At 48.3% G+C, this 25084-nt stretch overlaps 2 protein-coding genes and 1 long non-coding RNA gene across 3 annotated transcripts; all 3 read left to right on the top strand.

The window, feature by feature from the left end:
- The first annotated feature begins 3657 nt into the window (after nt 1-3657).
- Nucleotides 3658-5732, top strand: LOC120692499 (protein DETOXIFICATION 32-like). Its single transcript, XM_039975816.1, has 7 exons — nt 3658-4196; nt 4383-4469; nt 4605-4661; nt 4770-5008; nt 5084-5202; nt 5296-5382; nt 5467-5732. Exons 1-7 carry the CDS (start codon nt 3658-3660, stop codon nt 5602-5604), a joined length of 1266 nt encoding a protein of 421 aa, XP_039831750.1. The 3' UTR covers nt 5605-5732.
- A 7372-nt stretch (nt 5733-13104) lies between these two features.
- On the top strand, nt 13105-14608 carry LOC120691769 (U-box domain-containing protein 21-like). The gene has a single exon (XM_039974960.1). It carries the CDS (start codon nt 13159-13161, stop codon nt 14467-14469), a length of 1311 nt encoding a protein of 436 aa, XP_039830894.1. The 5' UTR covers nt 13105-13158; the 3' UTR covers nt 14470-14608.
- An 8461-nt stretch (nt 14609-23069) lies between these two features.
- LOC120692655 lies at nt 23070-23762 on the top strand. Its single transcript, XR_005682696.1, has 2 exons — nt 23070-23134; nt 23223-23762. It is a non-coding gene; the product is annotated as an uncharacterized LOC120692655 (long non-coding RNA).
- Nucleotides 23763-25084: the final 1322 nt, after the last annotated feature.

The following is a 25084-nucleotide window of genomic DNA, read 5'->3' as shown; positions in this document are numbered from 1 at the left end:
TAGAACCAGCTTCCCCAAGTTGAGCTACGTATTGACTAATGTGCTCCCAAATGGATCTGTTATCATCACTGCTAAATTTGTTAAAATCGGGAACACGCCAGCCACAGGGGTAAGGAATCAAATCAAACCTATCAGAATAAGGCCTTTGGTACAAATGGGTCCTACCCACATCTAAACCAACTTTAGATTTAAGAATGTTGGCCAGATCTTCTTTCATCCTAGCAAGGTCGGTCTCATAATTACTAGTTACCAATGTTTGGCCGCTAGAATTTAAACGATGTGTAATGGGATCAGTAATGGACATCATCTGTGTAGTGTTACCATGATTAGTTTTAATCAAATCATTCCAAACATTCTGTGATAATGGTGAAAGCAAAGGGGGTTCGTCGTATGACGTTGTAGTATCTGTCGGCTTGAAATTCGCCAATTCATCTATTCGGCCAAGGCTAGCCGAAGAGGGAAGCGGGGCGAGCTATAGTTGGGTTATCAGGATAGCCACCATTGCACCTGTCTACCAGTCTGTTGGGCCCGTCTGACCGGCGCAACCACCGGAGAAGTGGTCTGACCGGCCGAAGCAGTCGGTCTGACTGGTTCATCCTGAGAGGATCGAATGGTGTTTGGCAGTGGCGTCAGCCCAATGAAGTAATTCGGCGGTATACCATATAATACTCCAGAAGTAGGCACGGCCGACGAACCATCTCTAAGTGTTTCAACAGATAAGTGTAATCTACTGTTTTCTTACCCTTATTCGATGCATTGAGTCGCTCATCAATACAAAGAAGTAATTAATGAGTAAGCTTTTGTGACTCATCCAACCTTTCCCCGAGAGCATTTACAAACTGACTTGATGACGGAAACATTGGTATGGCAAATTTCTCCTTCTCGAACATAACTTGCTGAGTCTTCCCATAGCATGAGGCCATCTTTTGCCTGATGTTGTCGTTGTGCTGCAGGATATGTCTCAAGAGTGTTGCGCTGATCCTTCGGGACATCGCCGTATTCAGTGCCGATGACGTTCTTGGGGTCGACCTTGGATGCATCTCCTTTTTCACCGGCCATAGCTGCCGATGATGAAGGTTTATTCGTCCCCAGTGGGGTCGTCAAAAAGTATGTTGGCATAGTTCTGGACAACACACAGGCACTAGAATGTGCAGATCGCAGTTGATCGTCACCAGCAAGACCCCCACACAGACCGGTCAGACCAGACCTACCAACCGGTCAAACCGGTTGGATGCAGAGATGTTGCGAGACCTAAAACCCCAAGCTCGGGAGGGACCCGTCGAAACTTGGAGATCTAGGATTGTCCTGGAGTCGGCAGACCATCCAGAATGCTGTAGAGACGAGCAAATAATAGCAAGGGGGTTGGAAAAGCTAGGGTTTTAGGAAAAGGTAAAAAGTAGATTGAATGATTCGATTGTGGTTAGAAAACCCTTAATCGGCCATGGGCTTTATATTTATAGGCCGGAAAGGTCGCACCCCTTCCGGATCGGCTTACAAAAGAACTCTTAGTTACAGATCTTAACCGATCGGATTACACAGGCCCAGACCGGTCTGACTGGTCGACCCAACCGATCCGACCGATCGGTCTCGGTATTTGTCAATTTTGGCTGCCAACAGTAATTCATGACTTTCTATTGCACAAGGAGCAATTAGGTAACCAATACATCCAAAAATAATTTAATTAATTAAAGGGATACTTAGTAGCGAAGAAAGAGCGCTTTCGTATCCTATACTTCAGTCAAAGTACACTTCTAACTTTGACCAATTATTCAACCTAACGTCCTTCCCCTTTTGAGGTTTTCCATTTCATTCTAGTACGACAATGCCAACGATTCCAAGATTGTCGTCATTAGTGTATCGTAGAAGAAACAGCACGAGAAGATAAAAGAAGCATGATGTGGTCGTAAGCTTTTAACATCCATAGATTTGCTGGAGGTGTGCAAAATGGCCCTCCGTGCTTCCTTCCATATATGTGCAACTGAATAGAGGTTGTATGACTCAGAAAATATTAAGCCAATATGTAATCTATATCGATACCTATTTTTAAAGTAAGAAAAGTTTCCACCTAAATTTTTTATTTGGTCCATCTTGTGTCATTGACAGGTGGGACTTAGTTCATCCGGTATGCGAGTCGGACCAGCCCTCTGTCCACGACTCGATCACGTAGATTCCTATAAATTAACGAACGAACAACTATAAGTATGAGATACTTATACTAAGTCTGTCTGGAGCAGCGCACGGCATAATTGCCTAATTAAACTAGTAAATGTGTAAATATATATGTTGGCTCTCTTAAAAAAAAACTCTACCCGGGGGCGTGAAACGACCCCACCATTTTATCATTAAGAGGAAGCCTAACCGGCTTAACCGGGTAGAGAAACCTTCCGAACCCTGTCCTATGCCCGTGAGGGCCAAGCCTTGCGGCGAGCACAGCGAGGGGTTTTTTTTTCTCTTAGCAGCCTGAAATTCGCTTCAGATGAGATTCGAACTCAGGACCTGCTGAGAGCAGGACGCTATCGGACCGGGCTAGCCAACTGGCCGCCCGGCCTCTCGCATATGTTGGCTCTCTTGTATAGTGTCAACACAATTAGTCCTTGTTACAACACACATTAAATTCGTGGTACCCATGTTCTGTGTAGAAGCCCCCACAAAAATTAGATCTGATCTGATACACGTGAAGCCATGCCTACAGTGTACCAAGAATGTCAACGATCGGCTAAAAATCAAATGACGGTGATGAAGTAATCTTGAGTTCTTGACCGGATTAATTACATGATTTGTTGAAACCGTAATAAGCACATTACCCATATCACAGAGGCGACAATGTCGCCCATCTCACAACTGACCTCGAAACCTTCTATGAGCTCAGATTCTTGTTCTAGAAAAGAGTCTGATGCTGAATAGTTACTGAGCATTATTTAGTTCCTTCTAATTGCTTTACTTGCCTTCGACATGCCTTGGCTTGTGTTTGATAAGTTGATGGTTCCTATGACCTCACACCCTGGTGTTTGTCAAAGAGTTTTCCTGCCACAAAAAGTTGGGTGTCCTGGTGTGCTTCTAGGATCTGAGAGTTCTCATGAGACACTTTGTACATGCCTCTGTCCAGCACAAGCACCAGGTAAATTAAAAGCCTCTTCATAATAAGCTTTTGGCTCGTTCTCCTGCTCATCCTCGAGCCTTGGACTTGATGTCACGGTCGTCAATGCAAGTTGGGTGTCCTAGCTCTTTCAGTTCTTGTATGGGGGAGTTCTCATGCGACACTTTGTATACGCCTCTGTCAATGCCATGCCCTGACAATATGGCATCAAGTTCAAGTCCAAGGCTTGAGGATGAGCAGGCGAAGGAGCCAAGAAGGCTTATTATGAAGAGGCTTTTGCGCCGGTGCTGGGAGGAGTCGAGGCTCCTCTGGCGACTCGCTTTCCCGGCGCTCCTCACGGAGGTGTTTCAGTTCTCCATCGGCTTCGTCACCACCGGCTTCGTCGGGCACCTCGGAGAGGTCGAGCTCGCCGCGGTCAGCGTCGTCGAGAACATCTTGGATTCCTCTGCCTATGGAGTCCTGGTGAGCATCGACTTAATTTTCAGCTAGCTGCAGTGGAATTGCATTGTTGCCAACCATCATCAACTTTAATTTCCCCCTGTCTCGCCATGTAGTTCGGCATGGGCAGCGCGCTGGAGACGCTGAGCGGGCAGGCCGTGGGCGCCGGGCAGCTGGAGCGGCTGGGCACCTACACGCAGCAGTCGTGGATCATCTGCGGCGCCACCGCGGTGGCGCTCGCGCCGGCGTACGTCTTCGCCACGCCGGTGCTCAAGTCCTTCCTCCACCAGCCCGCCCACGTGGCGCACTTCGCCGGGCCGTACGCCCGGTGGGCGATCCCGCGGCTGTTCGCGCACGCCATGAACATCCCGCTCCTCATGTTCTTCCAGGCCCAGAGCAGGGTCTGGCCGGTGGTGGCCATCTCCGGCGCGGCCCTCGCCGTGCACGTCGCGCTCACCTACCTCGCCGTGAGGCGGCTCGGGTTCGGCCTGCCCGGCGCGGCCGTCGTCGGGGACGTCTCCCACTGGCTCGTCGTGGCGGCGCAGTTCGCGTACATGACCGGCGGCCGCTTCCCCGACGCGTGGAAGGGGTTCACCGTCCTCGCGTTCAAGAACCTCGGCGCCTTCGTCAAGCTGTCGCTCGGGTCCGCCGTCATGATCTGGTTAGTAGTTTCCGTCGACATTGCCGCCAGCTTCTTCCCAGATTTTTAGTTGTTGTTTTCTTTCTGCCAGCTATTTGATGGTTTTATTACTATTCTTTGGCCTGTTGGGTTAGATAGGCACTTCTTCTCTGCCTGCGTGCTGTCGATAGAAAACTGTTGTTGCCTTCTTTTTGTTTTCTTTGGTAGCTTGGAGTTTTGGTACTACACCACTCTTCTCGTTCTCGTCGGCCTCCTTAAACATGCCAAACTGCAACTCGATGTCATGTCTGTCTGGTAAGTACTACTACTCCACTAACCAATTTCAGATTATACATTATATATGTGTGTTAAAAATTAAACACCACCTGCTTATTTAGGTTACTTATACACTGAATATATATGAATCGACGACTTTCTGAATATCTGCAGTCTCAACTACGAGTTCATGACTATAATGGTTGCACTGGGCTTCAGCACGGCAGTCGGGTACGAACGCAGGAAAAGGACGAAATGTGCAATGTTTGATTCAGATTATGCTCACCTGCAATAATGCATGACATGCTACGTTTGATTGACAAAAATGTTTGTTGTCAGCGTAAGGGTGTCGAACGAGCTGGGTGCAAACAGGCCCAAGGAGACAAGGTTTGCAGTGGTTGTGGCAGTTTCGACATCCATCTTCATCGGCGCAATCTTCATGGGCGCCGTCCTCATTTGGAGGACAAGCTTGCCGAAGTTCTTCAGCGACAGCCGGGACGTGATACATGGGGCTTCCAGATTGGGGTATCTTCTCGCGGTGACCGTATTCATGAGCAGCATCTGGCCCGTATTATCAGGTACGTATCATTTGACAAATTGCAAATAAATGAGATGTGCGAAAACAGATATGAAGTTCCTGTCTAATTTTGCAGGTGTGGCGGTAGGAGCAGGGTGGCAAGTGCCTGTGGCGTTCATAAACGTCGGTTGCTACTACTTAGTTGGCATTCCGCTGGGTATCCTGTTTGGCTTCAAGCTAAAACATGGCGCGATGGTAAAAACCTGTCAAAATTAAGCTTCAATCTTAACGTTGGCCACAATGTATATTTTTATAAGAAGCAATGTTTGTGTTTCCTCAACTCTGCAGGGCATATGGATGGGCATGTTGACAGGCACATTTCTCCAAATGGCTATACTTCTTGCCATTATCTTCAGAACAAAGTGGGAGAAACAGGTACAGTTACTCTCAACTAAACCATTTCCCTTGTAAGCGGACTGCACAAACGTATGATACTGGATGTCAATGCAAATATTGCAGGCTGAGCTTGCAGAAACGAGGATTTTAGTTTGGGGAGGAAGGAATGAGAACCTACCACTGATGAAACCTCCACCTACGGATGAGAAAATATTGGCGGAGGGAAGCAAGAAGAACGTAGAATTACTGCGCACAGATTGATTTGATTACAGAATACATTATTCATTTTAGGTTTAGATAATGTTTTTATTGTTTGCTAGCTAGGGTGATGGCATGAGCAGGTGCTCCTTTATCTTTTTCCCTTTCGATATTTTAGGTACATAGTATTACTTTTCATATATCAGGAAATTTACTGATGAAACAGAAGTTCATGATCAGAAGATGTTGTTACTTTAGCAGTTACCATTTATATTTCCAAGATGACTTTTGAAGAAAAAGATCAGGAGTCGTTATTCATAGTATTATCCATCTTGATCAGGAGCCTCAGTTCTAGAGCACCCGGTTAAGGAGGATGAAACCGATGTTATGTTATGTCAAGATCTTACTACTCAATTAAGCATGGAGAGTGAACAACTCAAACATTAATCATACAAGGATCACATTCAATGGATAAGCACATGAACCAAACATGCTAAGTTGAATGAAATAAACTCTAGTACAAACTTAAGACATTACATAAAGAGAGGATACAGGACCATACCGACTCTTCATGAAGACCCTGAACTACAACTCCACACCTGAATTCTACTAGCCCCTAAACCTTTACAAGTGAGGAGAAGACTACATTTTAGTGTGTTCATTTTGGAGCCCCTCCCCTCATATTTATAGAGGGGAGCCACCAGCTTCTCGGCAGAGTTCTGGAGGGGAATCACTTAGAACTGACATTGTGAACCAATGAGCAGCTGCCATGTCGAAGTTGAAGGTCGGTGGAGCCCATGGGCCGTCGGCCGACCTGGCCATGGCTCCAACCACCTTCCCCTTTGGTTGAGGTACTGAACACGTAGACTCTTGTGCTTCCTATTGATGACTCGTCTTAAGATAGGTCGGTTTGTGCCACTGGTGGACCCTCCAATCCATGTAATGCTTGCATGGCTGTAAGGATCACCGGGGTGTCCGACCCTAGAGGGGGAGGGGTGAATAGGGTCGCTAATCGCTTTTCTATCCTAGGGCTCAATCTAATTGCATAAGATAAACCTAACACGTCCTACACATGCTAGTTATGACTAAGGTTTATCTATGCTACCCTCTACTTACCCCAAAAGACTTGCAACCTATAGCCAATCCTAATCAAACTAACTAGGAAAGTAAAGGTAAGCAAGAAAGAGTAAATGCGGAAACGTAATGCGGTAAGTAAAGCGGTAAGGGAGAGGATATGCAAACTCCCGTGAAGACACCAAGACACACGATTTAACGTGGTTCGGTTAGGACACCAAAGTCCCTCCCTACGTCCACGGCCACTTGCTCACAAAGAACAAGTGGGATGCCGAGTCTCTTCGCTTGATCACCGTCTTGCCACGCCTCCAAGGCTCCCGACAAGCAAAGGCTAAGTGACGCCAAGTCACAAAGACGAGGTCACCGCCACCGTCTATCTCGAAGCGTCACCACGGCACCGTCTTCACTATCTTGGAGCTTTAACACCAAGTAGGGGCCTCCTTCCCCGCACAAAGTGTCGTTGCCACTCCACACCAAGTCGGAGGGTCACACGACGAGTACACAAGTTGCTTGCCGCAGCAAGACTTTCTCTCAAGCTAGTTCTCTCAAGAACTAAGCCTAAACAAGCACTAAGCACTCTCACAAGTGTGCTTAAGCCTATATGATGTACAATGAAGCTCTATGGTGGTTGGAGATGATCTTTAGCTCTTGTATACTTCCTTGAACTCCAGCACTCTCAAATGACCCGGCCTTGGGGGTATATATAGGCAGCACAAGCAAATATAGCCGTTGGAGAAAAGCTGCCAGAAAACTGCGAAACGCCGGTTAATCCGACGTACCCCAAAAGCCATCATCGGTTTAACCGGTGTATGTAAACTGCTACGTGAAAAACTAGCCGTTAGCAATTAACCGGTGTATCGCCGGTTTAACCGATGCAATCAACCGGTGTATGTAAAATTAGCGTCGGTTTAACAGGTGATTGTAACTTCTTCACGTTCCTCCAAAAACCACCTCTCTGGACAACTGAACCGATGCAATTGACCGATGCATCGTCGGTTCAACCGGTGTATGTATTTTCATCGGTCTTCGTTTGGCAATGCACCGACGTATGCATTTTCTTCAACGTCGGTTAATCCGGTGAGTGTATCTTCAGTTTCCAGCTTCTGGACAATTACACCGGCGTGTGTCTTTTCCTTAACGTCGATTCAACCGGTGTATTGAATTTCTTCACAGTCTCTTCGATTCTTGTCCTTTGGACCGAAGAGGTTTCAGGGCGCTGCCCTGAGACCCCCGTAGGGGTGGCCCTTCGGGCCTTGCTACGCCTCTCTTCTCTTTGTCATCACTTGAACCTAAAAGCCTGAGAATAGTCATCTTAACAATCACATTAGTCCAAGTGTTGTGTGTGTCATCAATCGCCAAAATATTATATTGAAATATGGCATGAGAGGCCATTTTCGCTACAATGGCGACGCTTGATTGGATGGTGTTTTGCTCCTTGGATCAAAGGGTATGATTGCCTTTCATTTTTAGCTAAAAACCTGCACTCATAAATTTCTACAAGGATATGTGGAATTCGGTGATTTATTAGCAATATGGGTATAAGAAATGCAAGTTCATCCATTTATTTTGACATTATTGACGCTTAGAAATGGTCGTTATTGAATGGCAACAGCAACGCCGACCTTCTGTAGCGTGTTGATCAGCGTCCTGGTCCAGTTCCGCGGCCGGTCCTTGTGCTGGCCGAGCACCAGGCAGGAAAGGGAGCCTCCACAGGCATGCCATGCCAATACGAGCCAGCATGGGCTCTGGGTTGCAGTACTCATCGTCCCGGTCGGCGCCAATAGGCAGCGCGAGCTCCCAGGGTAGGTCCTTGGTTGGATGTTGTAGCATGCGGTCGTCCATCAAGGCCGCCTCCGCGGGCGTCCACGCCACGCCACTTACGGCGGGGCACAATGAAGGCGGCACGACAGAGGGGGCTGTTAGTTTCTTTGGATCGACTAGGAGATAGATCAAGAGGGAAAACTTACTTTCTGTAGAAGAAAACCTTCTCTATAGCCTCAGTAGTCGAGATCGACCTGGTGCAGGGACGGCGACGCGTAGTACGGGGTGGTGGCGTCCGGCGACGGGGACATCCTTGCTGTGACGAGAACGTTGGCGTAGATGGGCTTCCCGCCGCAGCAGCAGCCCCCTCTCAGATCGGGTTAGGGTTTAGGACGGTGGGAGCACTGTGGCGGCGACGAACCTCGTGTTTTTTGTGCCGCAGTCCCCACCTCCTCTATATATGGCACTGCGCGACGGGGGCCCACCAGCCGTCTATTGGGCTGGGCGTCCCCGATCAGGACGCGAGTCAAGGTTGGCCCAGTCGTTGGACTGGCCCGGTGGAGATCAATACTAACAGGGGCGAGGTTGGGGAATGGCGGGGGACGAGGGAGCGATGCTGCGAGGGTAGGAGTGGCGGTTGTGAGGGGAAAATCAAGCCGGAAGGAGGACCGGAGTGCGGGAGGGATATCGATGGCAAGCCGCGGTGCTCATGAAAGAAAGCTAGCAAAGGCGGTTAGATTGCGAGTTTCATAGCAAATTGAGGAGAGTAGAGAGGTTGTTCGATCAAGATTTCATTCAATTTTTTTTTAATTTTTACAGAGCCAACTCAATTTACAGAGTTTGCTGGAGTTGCTCTAAGTAAATTACTCGCACCTGAATTCAATCCCTTGATGGAGTAATACAAGGACTCATTTCTCACAGAAAATAAAAAATATTAAAATGCCAAAGGTTAGGGCATTGATCGTATGTAGCTGTGGGTTTTTTTAAGACCATGCCTCAACACATTTTTATTAAGAGGAGGAAAATTACACGATACAACTATGAGAGACACCTCGTAGCATAGAAAACAAACCGCCAAGCTGGTGACAAGTGACCTCGCACCACACGTGCGAGCATTGGCAAAGGAGACGGGGTGACCGCACTGGTGCCGCGAGCGAAGGGGCCGAGAGCAGACCACCCGTGACACGCGCGCCCCGCGAGGCCCAGACTCCACATCAGCTAGCCACGCGGCCGACAGCTCCACCATACGCACGAGTAGGGTTGAAAACGGGAAGCTCCGTTTACCATCTAAATCGGTCGTAAACCATCTCCGCAGGAAAACAGAAAAGCGGGGCGGGAACAGGGAACGGTTGGGGTGCTTTCCCGACCATTTTCACGGTTCTCGTTTTCAGCCTGGAAAATTCCTGCGGGAATTCCCGTATTTTTTGGTCGGGAATGGTTAAAGAGTTTCCCCGACCGTTTTTCATCCCTACGCACAAGCGCACCAAGTGAGGGCGGGAGGGTCACACTGGCGCCGCCGAGGGCAGCCCCTTGTTGGCCAGTTGGATTAACGTCGTGCCGCACTAGATCCGGCCATGGGAGGCACGGTTTCGGCAATTGAGGTGGCGGATCCGAACTCCGGTGGCCGCACAAAAAACGGAGGAGGCGGCTGCCCATGTCGCCATGAAGGGTGACTTTCAGTTCTTTCAAGGACTGGCCGTGAAAGAATTGAATGAATATGCAGATTTGGGCTTTGGGTTTTGGACTTTTGGCAATGGGAAGAAAGCCAAAAGGTAGCTTGTATATATAACTTGCTACCCCCTTGAGTGCGCTACTATATTGTACGTATACAATATTCCAAAAACGCATTGGAGTGGTAAATCTTTAATTTCCTTTACAGATGTTGGAGTTTTAAATATAGGTGCTATATTTGCAAATACATGTACAGACAATCGTGGTTGGTCACTAGCTGCTGGGCCGGCAGCGCCTGCGCGAGCCAGCTGGGGCTGGGATTTTTTCCATTTTTATATTTAAAAAAAAAATTAAAATTTTAAAAATATATGGCGGTTTCGAAAAATTTCAAAACTATACCCCTGTCGCCCCCGCAGGGGGCCTGTCGCCCACTGGATGGGCGACAGGACCTAAATGTAAAAAAAATTACATTTAGGTCCTGGCACCCGGGACGCATTAAACAGCGAACTTGTAAAATCGATATAAAATCGTATAAAAATCGGAAAAATACAAACTCAACTGTTCTGGATTCTATGAAACAAGATCTACAACTTTTGTTATATAAAGTTTTTCATTTGATCAATGTATCTTGCTCTATTTTAAATACTAATTTAATGCACTTTTATTTAAATCTCAAGATCCATCCTTTGGATGCATGTCATCTTTGGCCAGAGTATTGCATATGGTGAGCATAGGCTTGTACAAAATTGGTAGGCCTAGAAAACATTTCTAGAATAAGTTTTTAAATTAAATCTTGCAATATGTCTAGTTTAAATGAGTTATTTATCCATGCTGCTATACTGAGTTTTAGAAGCCATAACTTTTACAGTACCATTATTTTATTTCCTAAGAGTTATAAAAAAAGTTTGGTAAATTTTAGATAAGCACAACTAGACCAAATGAATTATGACTAAGGTAAATGCACTAAATCAAGAAAAATAGTTCTTGTACCTAGAAAAATTTGAAATAATTCATTTGGTCTAGTTGTGCTTATCTAAAATTTACCAAACTTTTTTTTAGCTCTTAGGAAATAAAATAATGGTACTGTAAAAGTTATGGCTTCTAAAACTCAGTATAGCAGCATGGATAAATAACACATTTAAACTAGACGTATTGCAAGATTTAATTTAAAAACTTATTCTATATATGTTTTCTGGGCCTACCAATTTTGTACAAGCCTATGCTTACCATATACAATACTCTGGCCAAAGATGACATGCATCCAAAGGATGGATCTTGAGATTTAAATAAAAGTGCATTAAACTAGTATTTAAAATAGAGCAAGATATATTGATCAAATGAAAAACTTTATATAACAAAAGTTGTAGATCTTGTTTCATAGAATCCAGAACAGTTGAGTTTGTATTTTTCCGATTTTTCTACGATTTTATATCTATTTTACAATTTCGCTATTTAATGCGTCCCGGGCACCAGGACCTAAATGTAATTTTTTTTTACATTTAGGTCCTGTCGCCCAGCCAGAGGGCGACAGGCCCCCTGTCGCGGGGCTGTCGCCCAGGCAAGGGGCGACAGGGGTATAGTTTTGGAATTTTTCGAAACCGCCATATATTTTTGAAATTTTAATTTTTTTTTAAATACAAAAATGAAAAAAATCCCTGGGGCTGTGCTGCAGCTGGGCCTTGGGATCGCGTGCGCGTGCGCGTGCACGACGCACAAACACGAAGCGCCCGACAGGGCCAGCGCGGCTCTCGACTGAGCATGGCGGGAGACAGCCTGGTAGGCTCGGTAGTCAGCCCAACTAGAGTGTACCACTTGGGAGATGGATTTCCTTCCGATGGATCAGCTGCGCAGCCTGCGCTGGCATGGACCACCGTACCGGCTGATGATCATTGTTGTGCCTTGTGCCCGTCGGAATTTCTCTACGTATTTGAAACTATTGACGATATACTAATTATTATAGGTTGGGTGTGTGTCTATAGACCATAGCACAAAAAAATATATTTATTAGAGCCCTGGGCCGCGACACCTGGCACAAGTAGTATTGTTTTCTTTCGTAGATAAAGATGCCTTTTTGTGGATTCGTTCCGAGTTTGGAGTTTTCGTACAATAATAGACGAATCACCAACAAAGTTTTCAACAATTATGTCTATCCTCTCACCGGTTGGGGTCGCTAGTTTGCGGGTGACCTAACTTTTGGTCCGAACGGTCGATTTTCCGACCGTTTTTTTTCTATTTTTTGTAATTTTTTTGTCGTTTCGTAATAAAAAATTTTCTGAAAATTATTTTTAGGAAAAAAATTGAATAGGAAAAATTTAGAAAAAAATTTCAAAGAACAAACAAATAAAAATTAAGGAGAAAATTTTTACATTCAAAACGAAAAAAACTTTGAAAGTTTTTTTTGCATCCAAACGAAAAGAAAAAGCTCTAAAAAAAATTTCATCAGAAATCAAAAGAAAAATTCAGAAAAAAAAAATTTGCAAAAAAAAGTTACCTGCGCGCGGCGCTGCCTCCCCGCCGCTACCCCACTCCGCCACCGCAGCCCCGCCCGGGCGCGCTGCTGCCGCCGCGGAGGGAGGCAGAGGTGCGGCGCGCAGAGGGAGTCGCCGGAGGGAGGCGGAGCTACGGCGCGCGGAGGGGGATGGAGGCGGCGACGGGCACAACTGGGACAAGGCGCGCGGGCGCGTCGCTGCCGGCGGAAGACGAAGCGAGCCAAAGTGGAGGAAGGAGAAAATGGAAAAGGAGGAAAGAGAAAGGTGAGAGCGGAGGGTTGAGTCGACCGTGAGTTCCCAATCTCATGGTCGACGGTAAAATCAGAATTGGGTCACCGGCTCAAGGGAGTATATATATACTTTCAAATATGAATAAAGTAATTTTACCTTCATATGTGTGTTCACTTAATTGTTTATTGAAAACTACGAGGTTTAATTTGTCTCTTCATAAACGCCTTCACGTCTCTAACAAATCAAACAAACTGGCCGGTTACTCGCCTTGAACGCTCCGGCCCATCCTCCTGCCTTAATATATAATTATATATAAACTGCCGGCTCCTTCGCTCACCGATGCACTCCTGAGACTGAGAGCGAGCTCACCCACTCTCCACCTCCATCGTCCATGTCGTCGCTGCCCTTCCGGACAACCCCCGCCAAGGAGGACCCGCCGCCGGAGTTCCTGTGCCCGATCACGCTGGACCTCATGCGTGACCCGGTCGCGGCGCCCACGGGCATCACCTACGACCGCGCTGCCATCACTTCCTGGCTACACTCCGGCGGCCAGCGCACATGCCCCGTCACGCACGCCGAGCTCCGCGCGGGGGACCTCGTCCCCAACCACACCGTCCGCCGCCTCATCCAGGACTGGTGTTCCCGCGGTGACGTCGAGCTGGTCCCCGACACGCCCGAGGCAGCCGCCGTCGCGGAGCTCGAGGGAGCCACGCGGGCGGGCGACGCCGAGCGCTGCGCCGCCGCAGCGCGCTGGGTCCGGCGGCAGGCCCAGCTGGCCGAACGGAACCAAGGCCGCCTCGCGTCCTCCGGCGCCGCGCGCGCGCTCGCCGCGGCGTTCGCGTCCTTTGCGGACGCCGCCGCAGGTGCAGCCGCCACTAGCGACGACGCGCTGGACGCCGTGCTGGCAGCGCTGGCGCTCGTCTTGCCGATGGACGAGGAGGCCATCGTGGCCGTCGGCACGTCCAGCGCGTCCGTGGCGCGGCTTTCCGCCGTCGCCGCGAACGGCGGCCTGCACAGTAGGCTGCAGGCCGTGGTCGTCATCAGAGAAATCATCTCGTCGTCATGTCACAGGTATGGCGCTGCCGCCGTCGATCTCAGAGCGAATACCGAGGCCGTCGTCCATGTCTTGGTCAAGACGATCAAGGACGCCATCTGCCCGCAGGCGACCAGGGCGTGCCTGGTCGCCGTGTACCACCTCGCTTGCGCCGGCGAGAGCGCCGCGGCGCGCCTGGCGGCGGCAGGGCTCGTGCCGGCGCTCGTCGAGCTCCTTGTCGACGCGGACAGGAGCACCGCCGAGAAGGCTCTCGCCGCGCTCGACGCGGCACTGGTGTCCAGCGATGGCAGGGCGCGTGCCCGTGCCGACGCGCTCGCCGTGCCCGTGCTCGTCAAGAAAATGTTCTGCGTTTCCGACGCGGCCACCGACCTCGTTCTATCTGCCTTGTTGCGCATCTGCAAGAAATTCCCGGAAGACGACATGGATGGCACGGCAGCGGCAGGTAGGCGGCTCTCCATCATTGAGGCGCTGCAGGTTGGTGCCCTCCAGAAGGTGCTGCTGCTTCTCCAGGCTGGGTGCAGAGAGGAAACGAAGGAGAAGGCCACTGAGCTGCTGAGGGTGATTGTCAGGTATCAGGGCAGAGTGGAGTGTGTTGACACCATGGATTTCAGAGGGCTCAAGAGAGGCACTACAATTTTGACAACATAGTTTTTTTTTGTGTATATAACAATAGAAAAATAATTTCAGTAGATACAGTAGTGATCACAAAAGATAGAAAATGTACATAAATAGCTTGTGTTGATGTAAAGGTTTTCTTGTATTTGAATATTATTCTGTTTCGTTCTAACATTAGCGAATTTATACCAATTCGTCAACTTATGGGGACGACCTGAGAAATCCAACTTCTTATATAGCATGGATAGGAGAAAAGCATGAACTATAACTAAATACCATCATAAATGACATGATTTGTCTAAACCTTCGTATTTTTCCACAGCTCATATGTTTGGCCCTGTTACTAGCCTTCTTTATTTTTTTTTTCATTTGTAGACCGTACCTAGATGTTGACATATTGTCACTTTGTTATCAAACCTTTCAACAAATACATGTAAGTTTCTATTTTTTTTTCGAGCGAAAGATGAGATTCTATTCCCCCCTCATCAAAATAAAAAAGAGTGATGAGATTACCCTATTCATGGTTTCTGAAATATTTCCCTATATATTTTTATAATTGGAATGGTCAGCTTTTCACTGGCTTTGAATATCTTCCCTGAAACAGTGCTTTCCCGAGGCTATTTATGTACCAGGTTCAAAGTCATGGAAAAAGAAAATGACTGTTGTTCTTCGTTCAAACAAATCCGCTTGGAATAGTCCACAATTCCAGTCAATGGTAGCATCATCACATCAACATCCACTTATTATTCCCTATTGTGCTTGCATGGCATGACAAGTGGATTCGGTTTGTCCTATGCTTCTCAATACAAGTTGCTATTCTTCTATTCAAACTTCTAACAATTCCACTACCATCGAGCAGCTCCAGACATATATCCCTGTTTGATTGAAAGGAAAATTACATTTCTTTAAGAGGTAGCATATCAATTTACCGAAATCGAAGCTATAATTTTGGTACCTCTTGAAGTACCATAAATTAAAGATCCTTCAAAATTAGTATATCTATTTTTTCGTGAATATGCAGGAGAACTGCGTATCATCATAAAATTGGTACCTCAGCGGCCTTGCTCTTCAGAGATCAGCAGCCTGCTGTTGTAATCCATGTCGCGTAAGTGCAGCGATTTAGTCCTATCGTTACATCATTGTACATGCTAATAATCCAACTGGAGTGATTTGTCCTATGGTTTCTGAGTTGTTATTCTTTTCTGAACGATTCCACTATCAATGGTCGGGCAGTTTGAAGACAACCATGTATGATCGAAAGATAAAATTATATAACCACCTCACCTGCCTCGCTCTTCATAACTAGCCAACTAAGATCAGCACCCGAAACTCACTGATTTTCGGTTATCCATCTGCCTCAATTATCCGGATACATAACTGAAGCCAAAAAAGCCGCATTGTGAAACATTCTAGTAGTGGTCAAAGCATGGGTGCTTCACATGCAAAATCCACCACTGAGAAAGGACCAAAAGAATAAGAATGATATTTCTGCTTGTCCTACTCATGAAGGTTAGGCTGAAAGCCTGAAACCGACTTTGAGATATAGTATAAGCGTATGACTGCATTATTCTGCCTTCAGGTGTCTGATGCTACTATACTTACTAGTAGTGGTCAAAATAAGGTGCTCATGCTACTAAAAGAACACCTAGAAAGAGCCAACAAATTAGGATGCCTTCTCCTTCCATCCCATGTGGGTCGTCTGAAAGCAGCCAAGAGTAAGCACATGCTTCTCTGAGTTGTAGGCATGCAAGGTTCTTAAAGCAGCAGATAAATGCTATGGAATTAACTAGTTATTACCGGTGACTAATCTATACTTCAAAAGGAAAACTTTCCAAACGCACCAACTACATTCAGTAACTGAAGCTATGTTTCTTGATTATTATGGATTAGATTGGCCACATGCGTGTCCTTTTTTCATTTGAGCAGTTGCATTATTTCTTTGGTATTATTAGGTACATCTCTTGTAGTCCTGAGCACCCTGCAAGTTCCATTGCACTGCCCTGAATATTTACTTGGTTAGTAACCAACCATTAAAAGCTAATCAATGTGAGGTATAGGATCCTGAATTTGATATCATTCCAAATTTAAACAAAATGGTATATAGTAATGAACCATTCAACCATTTTGGAAGAACCGAGAAACCCAAATAACAAGGAAAAATATGAATTATAACTAGCAACACCTTCACAAAAATAAACACGAGGTCGCTACTTGGGCAGGATCCACCTGTATGGCGAGGTCCGGCGGTTGCCACACCTGCTCGCCGGTGAGAATCTCCATCTGCCAGCCATGGCATCTGAAGCATCCCCTCATAAGAGAAGATTTAAAAGTGATACAATATCAGTCCCAGGAGGCTCATAACACTTTTATTACATCAGATGGTACATCACCGTACAACTTTACGCGGAAGTGGGCAGTGAAGCGCCACTATCGCGAGGATAACCACTAACACCCACACAACGATATTAACTACGAAAAGGGGGTCATCAGAGTCTTGCGCCATTCGGAACTTCCTGCGGGTGACCCTATCCACAGGCAAGGTTGGGTGTAGGACGGAACATCTACTCAACGTCTTCGGGAACGAAGTCTGGATCTTCCTCTGTAAAAATTAAGAATGGGGTGAGTACAAACGTACTCAGCAAGTCCAACCACACCCACGGAGGGGTAAAAACAGAATATAATACACATGGTAAATCAAGGATAAGGCTATGGTTTAATTTGCGGAAAGCAAATTTGTATGCAGGGGTTCATTTGAAAGAAAGGATTTTTAAGCAAATTTTCTTGTACCGAGTAACCCGTAGTGTTGATCCACATAGGATCCAAGTTTTAAATTGCTACCGGACTCCTCATCCGCCGTAGCACACAGCACAACTGCCGAACACCTTTCCAAAACAACTCACGCCAACCCATCCATTCCCAGAAGAAACACTAGTTATGTGACCACACCGTAACTCGCCCAGTACCGTGGGCACGGCTATTTGAATAGATTTCAACTCTGCAGAGGTGTGCAACTTTACCCACAAGTGGGGTACTGCAACTCGATCACCTTAGTGTCGGCGCAGATCCCAACAAAGCCATTACCCACCTTAGTTAGACCTGACTAGCCATCACGGGATCCACCAAGGGGTCATTGACCTATTACAGAGGTTTTAACCGGGGCATAAGTCACACAGAGCTAATCACTTCTCCTTGATCACCCGTTGCTCTCAGCTCTCCTGATGGCTATTAGACTAACTACTGGGGTTTATGCTAAGCCGTTGCCCATTCAATGGTCGAGTGGTTTGCACGATTGTGGAGTTAGGTGAGACGGCACACCAACTCGGTACTTAATTGTGACAAGATGGATATCTCCCTTCCTTGCTCAACCACACAGGCATGAGCACACCATTTGGCAAATCACACAGAAGTGCCATCCATCCCGTCTAAATTTATCTTTCGAAAATTTCCACGTTTTCCCTTCCCACACACACTCATGCATTTTCTTTATAAAACAAATTGTACCGTGTATAAGGTCCTAAGCGTTCTAGCAGCGACTAACGTCCAAACAAATCACATTCAGACATTAATCTAGGTGGTCAAAGAATGGTTATAACAAATCAAGGGGTGGTTATCCAACCATGTTTTCAGCAGGCAAAACATATGCAATTTTATAAAATAGGCCAATAGGTTGTGTTTATAAAACTGGGACAAAACATGCATCAAAGGATGGGATTGAACTTGCCGTTCTCAAATCCTTCCGGGAAGTCCTTATCGATGTACTGTCCTTCGGGATCGGGGTCGCGGAACTGGTCCTCGTTCACTTGCTCGCAGTATTGCTCGTCGACGGGTTCTCCCTCGTTCACACCGTGATCTACGACGTATACAAACAATCACACAATCAAGAAAAAGAAATAAAGGTTTTATCGTTGAGCTCGAATCGGAAACAATTAAGATATGGAGATAGGAGTAATATTTTTGGGCAGTTTCCTAATGGCATGGCCAAAACTATGTTGGAAAGGGTGTGGTAAAGTTTCAGGTCGATCGGAGATTGTTTGGCGCATGAAATGATAGGTAACAGAGAGGTTTAGGGGTTAAACTGGGGTTCAGGGGCCTATTTGTAAATAGTTTTGAGGGTGGAAGGATTTGATTGTAATTTTAGAAAGTAACCGGGCTATTCTGAAAAGATTAGGGATTTATTTAGAATTAAGTATAGATGGTGGAAGGGTTTATTTGCAAAAAGGAAAACAGGAAGGGCCTTTTTGGAAAAAGGGTTATAAAGGGTGGGGGTTCTTAATTAAAATGGGAGAAGGGGAGGGGCTTAAGGGCAAAATAGCCCCTTTCTTCCTCCTCCTGACGCAGAGCAGAGGAGGGGGCGCTGGGCGCCGGCGGCCCAGGGCACGGCGGCGGCCGGGGTCAGGGGGGAAAGAGGGAGGGGGCCATGGGGAGTCGATCCCCCCCCTCGATTTCAGGGAAGGAGGCCTGCAGGGAGGGGAGCCATGGCGGCGGGAGGCAGCAGGCGGCGGCGGCCGTGGTGGCGCTGTTGCGGGGCTCGACAGCGGCCCGGAGCTGGGGGAAAAGGGGTAGGGGACCAAGGGGGTTCTATCCCCTACCTTGGCTCGGGCTGGGGCGCAGCGAGGAGGGGCTCCGCGGTGGCCGGCGTCCTGGAGGCGGCGGCAATGGTGGCGGCGGTGCTATGGGCTGGAGAGGGAGCTAGGAGCGGCGTTGGAGGCTGTGGGGGAGATGAGCTGCGCGGGGAGCCTATTTGTAGGCGGAGTAAGGCGGTGGGAGAGCGCTACGGCCGGCCGGTGAGCTCGAGGTCGAGCTTTAATGGCGGCGGGTCCGGTGGTGGCGCTGTGCTGCGCGGGCGTCGAGGGGAGCAGGGGAGGCGGTGGTGCGTAGCGGGGAGGACGGTAGCTGGGAAGGTGCTCGGCGCAGGGGAGGTCGATGCGTGGTGGCCGTGCAAGCTCTGCTCGCAGCGTGCGCGAGCGCCAAGGCGGCGGCGCTGTGCCGTGCGGCGCGGTGAGTGGTGGGACGGGTGAGCAGGGGCGGCGCTGTCGCTTGGCGACGGGCGGCGCAGCGAGTGCACGTGGGAGCAGGGGCCTGGCGCGCGTGGGCAGGGCACGCAGGCGCGTTGGCAGGGCCGGGAGCAGAGGCGAGCGGGACAGGGGGCGGCCGGCGTCGAGCCGCGAGCGGCACGACGGGTGGCTCGGCCGCGTGGTGCACGTGCGGGGGCGCGCGTGGGCAGCAGGTGCGTGGGGTCTGCCGGGAGCGTGGACAGGAGCGGGGAGCGGCCGGGGTGATGCGGTGGCCGGCGGGCGGCGCGCGTCGTGCGTGCGGGAGCGCGACAGAGGAGAGGAAGAAAGGAGAGAGGGAGAGGGAAAAAGGAAAAAGAAAAAAGAAAAGAAAAGAAAAGGGGAGGGAAAAAGAAAAAGAAAAAGGGAGAGAGAGAGATCGCGCCGGCGCCGATCGCGGCGACGACCGCGACTGCACGCGCACGCGCGCTAGTCGGGCGTGACGCGCGGGTCAAGGGCGAACAGGGACACGAGATAGCGATGGATTCGGATGTCGGGACTGGTTTTTCGGGAGATTGGGAGATCGGGCGGAAAAATGATTTGAGCTCAACGATGACAATAATTTTGAAACATTTTAGCGCGTGAGTTATCTTGGTGAATTTTTGGGATGTTACTGCATCGCAGCCATGCGGATTCCTCAACCTAGTGCCGGAACTTGGGGAGGGGGGCTGGCAGGGGTCATGGCCTAAAAAAAATAAAACCAATGCATAATAAATAGTTGGTTGTTAAAATTATATCAATTTTTCGTAGAAAATCAATACAAAATGAAAAGAAATATGATTTTCTTTAGCAGAATAGACTATTTTGTTCTCTTATTTTTAGTTAAAGGTCAACTTCATATAATGATTCACATATGCTAAAAGTTGATACAATAAAACTTTAATTTGTGTCTACATGATCTTTTTTTCACAAAAAGAATATTTTGCACGTGTATAATAAATATATTCCGATCAACTCCGTTTCTTAAATTTTTAATCATTTAGTTTCAGAACTTTTATAATGATAAATTTATAGAAATTCTGATTTTTATGAATCATAGATTGGCAATGAAGTTGAGCTTCAACTGAAAATTTAAGATCCAAAGTAACTATTTCATATATTTGTCTGGCCCCTTTAAATTTTCTCTCACGTTCCGCGACTGCCTAAACCGGTGAGTGTCTGACTGTCAGGCTGAATCCAAGACGAACTGACGGAGAGTTACACGCTGACTTGGGCTGGGCCTGGTGGTCTGTCCCGCTGCTGTGTGGGCCACATAATCGGAATGGTTAAAGTCTACTACTGCTCTGTGCTCTCACCATCGCATCCCATGCGAAAAAGGCTGCATGTGGCGCACAGCCGTTGCTTTGGGAATTTTTCAAAAACACCCTCCTATTTTCTGTAAATCACAACTAATTCTAACTTGCCCTTACCAACATTCAAATATTTTACACATAGACCCTCCAACTAAAGTTTATTTCGACACAAACAAGGAAAAAATTCAAGAATCTTGTTGTTTTATGAAATCCCCCCGCAAAGCACTTTTGCGGTAACCCCCTGCCACCGCCCCGAACCCTAAACCCCCTCTCTCTCTCTCTCTCCTCCCCGGCTCCCTGCTCCTCCCTGCCGCCGCCTCCCTCTCCTTCCATGCTCCCCGCCGGGCGCCGCCGCCTTCCCCTCTCCTCTCCGGCTCCCCTCCCCACCCCTCACCCCTCCGTGCGGCATGGGCCGGCGTTGATACGGCGGGTCGTGGCTTACCTCCCGCAGCTGCTCATCGGTGAGAGCATCCTCGAAGGCCTCCTCCTCCTCCTCCTGCTGCTGCTCCGGCCTTGGAGCCTCCCTGCCGGCCGTGGCCCCCGCTTGCTCCTCGGGCGCCGGCGGCGACGAGGCGTACACCGCCTCCCCGGCGACCACGGCGGTTGCCGGCTCCTCGGGAACGGCGGGGAGGGTCGCGTCGCCTTCTCGAGCTCCAACTTTGACTCTAGCTCGATCAGCACAGGGAGGGGCGTGTCGCCATGTAGGAGGAAGGGGAGGAGGCCACGCCGCCAGCCGCGGTGCTGGGCAAGGCGGAGGCGGAGCTGGTGGCGGTGCTGCCGCCGGATCAGTTCGTGCAGCTGGGCGTGACGCGCAAGATCACCTCCATCGCGTTGTCGTCCCGCCTCGGCTGTGCTCTTCCCATTGTTCATCGAGCAATGGTCGCTTCGCTGGCGGCGAACATCCGACAGATGCACGGTGCGGCCTCCATCTCTTCCCGCTCCTCTTCTCTGTTTGGCTATGGCTTGTTCCGACTCTGCTATTTTCTATATGCCTCATCTGTCGCATGTAGCTACTAGAAACTACAATTTGTGTAATAGAGGTAGTTGCTTTCTTATTTGCAATTGTAGCTAAATAAGTCCATGGCACCTTATCCTTGAGTACCTGCATTGTCTTGATGTACTGATCCAGTTAGAGAAGGACAAGGCTTAGTAGACTGCATTTTGTTTGTTCAACATATCTAAACTGCACAAATAATTTGGATGGTTAGTCCCGCTTTGTCTCTTCAGTTCAATCAGAGTGGTCATTTCTACCAGATAAATTATCAATCATTTCTTCATTTAATGAAATCATCAATGGATCATTGGATGTTCAATTGCCACAATAGGAAGAAGGCAGAGTTTCAGTGGAATTCCAAGAAACATGTAGACTATGCGACTCCTTTAGATCATTTCGAGCTCAAGCTCAATAAAAGCTACAAGGGATGCATAAGCCAACATTGCAGAAATGTCGAGATGAATGTGAACAAGCACTTGGGGTGTTTTTTACTTACTGAAAAGTTCTTACAGAAGTACAATAAATTCTCTAAAGATATAAAACCACCAACTAATTAATTCATGTTTTTTTCCTTATATGTAGGCAAGAGCAAAAGGGGATTGATGATGGATGATGGCCGTGTATAGGTGGCTACAGGAACCAGTGGAGGAGATGGTTTGCAAGCGCCTCCTGGTGCTCCTAAATTCTTGCTTGGAAGGTCATGTATCCAACTCTGATGGAACTGACTTAATGTGATTAGCATCCGGCTGCTTGCAGTATGAAGCATGTGACCGGCCATATCTGAAAGCAGTGGTGTCTGGTCTTGCAAGTCTCCAGAAATATGCTTCTGAAATGTTCTATCCTTGCAACTTCTCATGTTCTAATTCCTATACCTTCTGTATCTGTTGAGAACACAAAGGCTGGTCATGTGTGCCATACATTTTAACTTGGTTTTCCTTTTGATGTCATCTAGCATGTTTCCTTGCTTAATAGTTCTAACTGAATTTCGATGCAGACTCCTTCGCACACTTTGCTGGGCATCCAACATGATAAAAGTAGCTCAGACCAAGTCCTGTTATCTGCTATCGGTAAAGCTTTTGCCAGAGTCTTGAGATATTGCAGGATGATGGCTATAATGAGGATGACATGGCAATGTACTGAGGTAAAAGAACTGTTTGCCATCAAAGCATATTCCTAGGGTGCTTGTTGTTGCAACACTAATGTACTCTAATTCTTCCAGCTAATATCATTCCAAAGTAAGATGAATCTAAGAGCATCCATTTAATATGGGGCAGATGATTGAAACTTTTGCCAAATGTCATTTTCTGAAATTGCTCCTGAAGTGTTTCTTTCATGCTTTTCACTTCTAGCATGATCCGCATGTAAGTGCACCTCCGCCAGCACGAGTTTGTTCCATCTGTGCTTTTCAGCCCCAGCTCACATGTCTGATTTTGCATCTTGTTTATGCAGGTGGTTAGAGTTCTGAAGGTGCTTGTGCACACATGTTCAGCGATCAAGCGATGCCGATCAATGCAAGATCCAGCTGACTGAAACAATAATCTCAGTAATGGATTTACCACCTGGTAGTGTTAGCACTTGTCAGCCCCGCGTTGCAGCTGACACTCTGGACTCTGAGCAGTTCAAACCGTTCAAAGCTTGCTATGTGACGAGTGGAGCACAAGCAAACAACTACTCAGCCCTCTTTACATGTATGAAAAGAATGTAGCTTGCGCAAGTTAAAATGTTGTACCATATTTCATTAAACTCTCAGCTTCCTTATCTGAATTTGCTCTGACGACAAACTTCTGAATGGCCGGATCTGTGGAACGAGCATTTCAGCTATCTACTACTGCAGTTCATATAGACGATGCCAGGACGTTAAAGCTCTTCTACTAAACGTTTAGAACTCACTCATTAGGGTATTCTGTGCCGGCATGTATTGTGGTACAGCTCCGAATGTTTGATTCTCATCATGTACTGCAGTTAACACGATGTATTGATTTCATCGTATACCATGCATGTAGTTTAATTCTCAATTTTTATTGTCTTATGGTTATGTATATTTGATTTTTCAAACGGCAGGGCGCGCATCGCACGTCGAATGTTCAAGTTCGATTAATCCATTGCGGAGTTTGGTCGAAAGTGCGGCGATCGTGGGCGGAGCAGGAAAACACCCGTCGACGCAAGTCCACGATGGCCGATGGATCGGAGATACCCAAGGCAAAACTAGCGATGTGCAGGCTACAGAGGATCGAGTACAATTTCTGAGCTTAGGATGTCAAAGAAACACAATCAACCACTGAAACCATAGCGATGTTTCTGATTTCATCTCTTTCTTCGATCCGCACTACCTTACTGCTAACAGTGTGGCACGTCGCGGAAATAGCACACAGCTACATGCACTACTGCAATATTCTTTTCAGAGGCGGTCGAAAAAAAATTTCAGAGGCGGTCAAAGGCAACCGCCTCTGAGCGATCGTCTCTGAAAATGAGGCATTTTCAAATGCGATTGCACGACTGCCTCTGTTAATGGAACACAAAAAATAAAAAAAGGGACGGGCCCGACGAGCCCATCCCACTGTTGCCGCCGCTCGCCGTTCGGCGCTGCGTCCGTCCGCTGCGCCCTGACCGGCCGCCACTACTGTCGTCGCTGCCGAGCACAGCCCTCCCACGCGCCCCACCAGGGGCCGTCGCCGCCACGCGGCTCGCGCGCGCGCCCTGCCCTCGGCCGCCGCTGTCATCGCCGTCGCCGAGCGCAGTCCGCCCGCACGTCCCCGCCGGCCGCCCGAGTTCTCGCGCCCCTCCTGCTCGCGGATCCAAGCCGCGGCCATCGGGGAAGGACAGATGCGCTCGCACCCCTCCTGCTCGCAGATCCAAGCCACGGCCATCGGGGAAGGCCGGATGCGCTCGCGCCCCTCCTGCTCGCGGATCCATGCCGCGGCCATCGAGGAAGGTCGGATCTGGCCCCTGTTCGCCGGATCCGGACCCTGTTCGGCGGATCTAAGGAGCCGCCGTTGCTTCATGATGAAGGGGAGAAAGCTGAGAGAGGGGTGGCGGAGGAGAGGAAGAAGGGAGAGAGGGGCTGCGACCGCTGCTCGGGGAGAGGGAGAAGCTAGAGAGAGGGGCGGCGGCGAAGGAGAGGGTGAAGAGAGAGTGTTGCGGCCGCCGCTGCTTGGGGAGAGGGAGACGGTAGAGAGACTAGGGTTAGAATTTCCGGAACGGTCTCACATGGGCTTTAAGTGGGGTAGTCTATTAATTGAGGTGGACATCTATAATGTATCCGTCTATGAAAATAGGGGCATTAACTGAGGCGGTCGAATTAAACATAACCG

Source organism: Panicum virgatum, chromosome 9N, assembly GCF_016808335.1.
Source record: "Panicum virgatum strain AP13 chromosome 9N, P.virgatum_v5, whole genome shotgun sequence".
Taxonomy (NCBI): Eukaryota; Viridiplantae; Streptophyta; class Magnoliopsida; order Poales; family Poaceae; genus Panicum; species Panicum virgatum.
This window is presented reverse-complemented; position numbering and strand designations above follow the sequence as displayed.

Coding starts and splice junctions, on each gene's coding strand:
- LOC120692499 (XM_039975816.1), top strand. CDS start 3,658: ATGGGCAGCGCGCTGGAGACGCTGAGCGGGCAGGCCGTGGGCGCCGGG. Junction 4,197..4,382: donor GGGTCCGCCGTCATGATCTG/GTTAGTAGTTTC, acceptor TTTCTTTGGTAG/CTTGGAGTTTTGGTACTACA. Junction 5,009..5,083: donor CATCTGGCCCGTATTATCAG/GTACGTATCATT, acceptor CTAATTTTGCAG/GTGTGGCGGTAGGAGCAGGG.
- LOC120691769 (XM_039974960.1), top strand. CDS start 13,159: ATGTCGTCGCTGCCCTTCCGGACAACCCCCGCCAAGGAGGACCCGCCG.